The sequence below is a fragment of the Rhagoletis zephyria genome, unplaced genomic scaffold (assembly GCF_001687245.7).
Source record: "Rhagoletis zephyria isolate East Lansing unplaced genomic scaffold, Rhagoletis_zephyria_1.1 Rzeph_scaffold_02041, whole genome shotgun sequence".
NCBI classification, from domain to species: domain Eukaryota; kingdom Metazoa; phylum Arthropoda; class Insecta; order Diptera; family Tephritidae; genus Rhagoletis; species Rhagoletis zephyria.
The window spans coordinates 61,708-67,314 of record NW_016159125.1 but is presented as its reverse complement, the minus strand read 5'-3'; the positions used below and the strand labels follow the sequence as shown (position 1 = coordinate 67,314).

General features: G+C 40.1%; 1 protein-coding gene across 1 annotated transcript; it reads right to left on the bottom strand.

The window, feature by feature from the left end:
- Positions 1–2,259: 2,259 nt before the first annotated feature.
- LOC108365885 (lipase 1) lies at positions 2,260–5,158 on the bottom strand. Its single transcript, XM_017620079.1, has 5 exons — positions 4,865–5,158; positions 3,393–3,570; positions 3,123–3,337; positions 2,781–3,059; positions 2,260–2,707 (listed from the first exon to the last, which is right to left on the bottom strand). The coding sequence occupies exons 1-5, from the start codon at positions 4,982–4,984 to the stop codon at positions 2,324–2,326; spliced, it is 1,176 nt and encodes a 391-aa protein (XP_017475568.1). The 5' UTR covers positions 4,985–5,158; the 3' UTR covers positions 2,260–2,323.
- Between the last annotated feature and the right edge of the window lie 449 nt (positions 5,159–5,607).

Below are 5,607 nucleotides of genomic sequence, written 5' to 3'. Positions count from 1 at the left end.
CCATTAATAAATAGTAGTACATACATATGTAAGTGGCATATAATGTCATTATAAATTTGGTCCAAAATGATATGTCAAACTGCATGTGCTCAATAATAAAATAGCATCGGCGTAGTGGTTGAGGATTAGGAAATCTGATGTAAAAATTTTGCTTCCTACATTTAAGCCCCACCCTAATGTATATGTAGGTCATATAGCTCGGACTGTGATTGGTCACTGCCCGGTGAATAAAGTTCGATGCCGGCAATTTAACGTTATTTGACAAGTTGACCCCAATCGGCCACCCCACTCCCCCAAACAAAATCCTGTATCCTGATTGCATGACGATATTTTTTCACATATTTTACGTAAGCACCAATCCACTGCGTAGCCACTATGCAGTCGAACACAATTGTTTGGAAAAATTAAATTTCATATTGACCGCTGTTGGAAAAGTTCAGCATTTCATTCCGTTTTTTTTTCGGAATCGTATGCAGCGCGATTGCCATTCAATTCTAGCCAAACAAGTGACAGGTTGTCAAAGTGACAGTTGGCAGCTGAGCTGTTGGTGAGAAAGAAGGCTTGGCAATTGGCCATTGGCAGCGACAGTGACAAATAACTTAATTCAGCAGCGAAATGTGAATGTGCGTTTGTCCGAATGCCTTTCAAAGCTCTCACCAATCGACCGACACCCAACTCAGGACAGCTGAAAAGGATTTAAAAGGATTTCACTATTCAGCTGTCACTGGGGCACATTGATGTATGAATCGAGGCAGTTTTGTGAGTTTACTAAAGTTTTTGTTGTTGCAAACCTTTGCTTTAATTGAATTCCAGAAGCAAAGTATTTAAAGTTTAAAAGAAAATTTAATAAATTTTTTGCCCAAGGCAAGAAAAAGTTTTTGTTTATTTTCCATGGAACACAAGTAAGTGCACTTGTCTTTTGGCAAGTTCATCAAACAAGTGCTTGTTCTGCACTGCCACTGCGTAGACCCGCTTAAACTCTCGTGAACTTTAGTGGTGCAACATGGCACTCATTTAAACCAGCAACCCTCCTCGTACTAACAGCGCTTGAGCCCTTCTCTCTCTCCCCCCGAAAAGGGAATAGGAATACATTTCGGCAGTCAAGTTGGCAGTTAGCTAAGCAAACAGGCAAATAACCAAGCCCCACAAACAACCAGTCAAAGTCGAAATAACAAACCTAAATGCTCCTTGTAAGTACATACAAGCCTGCGCGCTGCTTGCGTCCGCTCACTAAGTAAGTTGCATCATCCGTACCCATCAAGTCTGCAGCAGCTTTCAGCGGATAACAAAACAAAGCTTCATTACATTAAATACTTGCCTCAAACCAAAATGCACAACATTATAAATAACAATAACAACCACACGTGCTTCGAAGTACTATGTCGTCGTTTCGTCGGTTGCTTGGCAGTTAGCTATCCACTCTTCTTGGATTGGGGTAAGGAGCAATAATAACAAGAATTTACGATGCTTCCACGTTTCATAAAACATCAACACACATTAAAATAATTCAACTGCACCCAGCGTGGGTACCCTGTTGGAAATCAACACCTGACATCTGCTGGCCGCATGCTGGACATGAAGAGACCACGCCTCTCCACGATCACAAACTTTTGCAGAGGCCTTCTCAAACAAGGGTACATTTTGTCACGGCTCCTCGTAAGACTGCCGTAGGTCGGCATCAGTGACTTCATTGATGACACTGACATCGGTGAACTACTTTCCAACTGGGTAGGTGCGCTTAGCTTTTTTTTCTGCGCTTTTGACGTATGTGGCGTGTGTGTAGCTGGTATTCTAATCTGGTACACTGGAAGTTTTCGTCAACATTTTGCTCTTTAACTTATACTCACCCCAATCGCTCTCCATTCATCCTTTTCAAAGCTGTGGTAGAGTTTTTTGCAAGCATTTCAGCTTATGGACTATTTGCATTGGATAGAAGGGTCTCTAGGAGCAATTTGGAACATTTTACTCCAGCAGAATTTCTGCAGCGTGTGCTGGAGTCAGAATTAGGGACACTGACCCTGGAAATTTTAGCTTCGTCCTTACTTACTTAAAATATTTGATGACGTTTCCTCATCGGCCCTAAGGCACTAATATCAATCGAGTGGCAAAACTCAAGCCCGCCGCCCAGCGCTTCTAAGCATAATCTTAACGATTCGAAGGAGTTCCTATGGCCACAAGTATGGTTTTGTAAATTTATATATCTAATACCTCTTGCGATGTGACACTGGGCAAGTTTAACTGATCATTAAGTTATTTCGAGGAATAGAATTTGCAAATACTCATTTTAATTAAATATGTAGGTAAAATCAGTTTGTCGCAAATTTCAACTTTCAAACTTCCTCATCACCTCCACCATGTGCTTGTGTGCCAATTCACGCGCCTTTAAGCCCCACAACATGGTCATGTGATTCCATTTCTTATTTGGATACAAGCAGTCTTCCGCAACATTTGGCAACTCTTTTGCCAGCTGCATCACATCCTTGTAGCTGCTCAGATGATCGTTGTAGGTGTAATAAAGCGCCACAGGGGCAGTGATTTTCTTGATTGCGTACGCTTTGGGTTGTGTGCTATTGTAAAGTTTTAGGTTCCCAGCTGGTCCACAATCGTATTGACAAAATCGGCCTGAGTCGATTAGCTGGTTATAGTGTTTTATTTGTTTCATATTGCAGCCATTCGGAAAATGGGCAAGGTGCACTGGAGCCATTGTCTGCCAAAAAAAAAATGGAATGTTTACAACAGATACATACATATGTAGTAATTGTGTACACTTAGTAACTCACAGCATTCCACATTTCCGGATCCTTGCCCAACACTTGGTACAATAAATCAAAACAAGTAGTCTCGGTCATTTTCGAGATGAAGCAAGTTCTCCACAAATCTGTGCGCGGTAAAAACTCGTTGATTGTATTGCCTGAGATGGTCATGAAGTTTCGCGCTAAGGGCAGCAAAGGCGCCTGCAGGTTTGCCATATAAGATACCGGTGCAAGTGCACTCATCACGGTGATCTTTTCATTGTAGTCGGGGCGTGTGGAAGTCATTACGAAAAATGTGGTGGTGCCCTAGAAGGGAGTTAATCCTAAGTCATTGTCAATAAAAAAATATAGACTGATATTTAAATTTACCTGCGAGTGTCCGAAATATGCCAGCTTTGCAAATCCCGTTTGTTTCAAAACGTAGTCGATCATGGCTGGTAAGTCATAGTAACCAATTTCGTGCCAACTAAATTGCCAAAATGATTTATCAGTATCGGGATTAAAGTGTGAGTGGTTGCGTGAATAGAAATTGCCACGAGCATTACCCATCCAAACGTCATAGCCCAAATCAAAGAGATAGTATCCTATATAGAAGAAAAGTGTTAGGTTATGGCAATGACAGCAGCAGCGGAAACTCACCCAAGGCGCTCCAGGGGCCACTCAATAGCCAAGTGATCGAACTGTCCAACAAGCCGTGCATAAGTAAGATCGGGCGCCCTTTGGGTCGTGGCAACCGGAAGAGCCGCAAAATATACTTGTCTTCGGTGGTGACATAGTGGCTCTCCAAGGGATAATTATATTTGCGGGTCAGGCCAAACTGTGTACGGGTGGAGAAAATTACGCATTCGAGATTATTTTGAAATCTAAGAAAGAGAGTTTAGGTGAGTTTAGGTTGAAGTGGCTGCCAATGACCCCACTACCATATCTAGGCCCTTAAAGTGGAACGTCTAAACCCTCGTACTCAAATCATCCTGCGGAGTCTGCAAAATACAAGCCTTCGACGAATTCACTATCAAAATGCAGGACATTCGCATATCAGCCATCTTAGAGATCTACATGTGACCGAGTGTTTGGAAAATATGGACTTTAAATTGCTCGCACTCGAGCTGCGTAATAATTACCGAAATATTGCAAACGTGTGCTTTCTTAAAGCTCTGTTGGTGATATTCAACTGGTAATTTAAAGAACTGTTGCCAAAATTGCGCAGTAAAATTATTTTGTTACATGTCATTTGCTAGTGATGGGCAAGGGATTGCCAACAATTTTCTCCTCGAACGCGTGGTGCAGACAGTGTCATTCAAATTTTCGCGTAGAACATGTTTTTTTTTCTTCAGAAAAACTAGCACTGCCGCGTTTATTGCAATTTTAATACATCTCTATTGTTCTACAGTTTCTCTTCTATAGGGTCATCGTTTGGTAGCCGGCTGAGGCCATAAAACAAAAATAACTAAAAACAAATTAAACTATATGGGACAGCATACGGTAAGCCACCTACCACCTGTAAAACAACTAGATTAAACACAAGCTACACCTGGAGACGACTTGCACGGACATTCGAGAATTCTGCACGCGAGTCCAGTAATTTTGTGAGCTGTTTTATGCCAGACAGCGCACCATTCTGTCCAAAAAAAAGTCTCTAAAACGATCACCCAAATTAACGAATGGGACAATTGCTCAGACCTTGACCCAATGTCCGCTTGCTTGCTTACTGATGATACAAAGCGGAGCAACATGAAATAATCTCATATCATAACCCGCACCGACCTTCACTATTCACTCTGACAACGAAGCATCCATGAGATATCTACAATGTATAAGCACCTCGTCGAAGGTAGCAACTGAATTAAAAAATGTGTATATATGTAAATATGTATGTACTTCGAACGAATTGCCGGAAACTGCACAGCACGCGAGCTTTAGCACTGAGATGGCTAATTATTTAGATCACAGTGGTTCAGCTTGGTTTGCATCACAAAGTCATCTAAATATTAAATCAGATTGAGTTCTGCATAACCTAGTCACTGTTTTTGATTCTGTTAAGGTTTCCTAAGCTATCTTCATTCAAAAAAAGGTATACAACTAGTTGTTTTTTTTTTTGTATTAAAACCAACCATATCCAGAGTAGTATCCTCCAACACGGACGCTGGATATTTGTCCTCCAAATAACCGGCCATGCTCGGCTGGGATAGCAAAAAGTTGAGGACGGTGATCACAGCTAATAAGAGAAACATCTTACACAATTCGCTTTTACTATTATAAATTATTTTAAAATTTAACTCATTTTATAATTTCTACTAAACGCTTCCGTTGCCCGGTTAAAAAAAAAAATAAATGTTAAGCGACAAATTTGATTGCGTTACTTTGATCTATCGCCCGCGAGAACTAAAATTACTTTGAAGGTTGCGCTTTCAACGGCGAGCTTAGTTAATTTAAATAAAAGTTAAATGTTGTACTCACAAATATTTGTGTGTAATTTACTTAATATGTAATGTCACATATCTACATACGAGTACCTATGTATGTACATGCAATTCAGCCATTTTGGTGTGATTGTGTTTATTTAAAATAGTTCATTAAGCAAATAAATCTGTCATTTTTGAACGTGTGGCTCTGCAAAATGTCATTAGCTAGAACAATTATAATAATTAATAGTACAAACATACATATAAACATACATACATACACACATACATACATACATGCATACATGCATAATGAGAAACGCATGAATACTAAGATGGCTCACCAAAAAAGGGTAACTATCTCCCGAGTCAATAAAGATGTTTGCTCTAAATATTTTATGAATGTTACCAAATCTGTTGAAAATACATATATACTACTAATAATTTGAAAA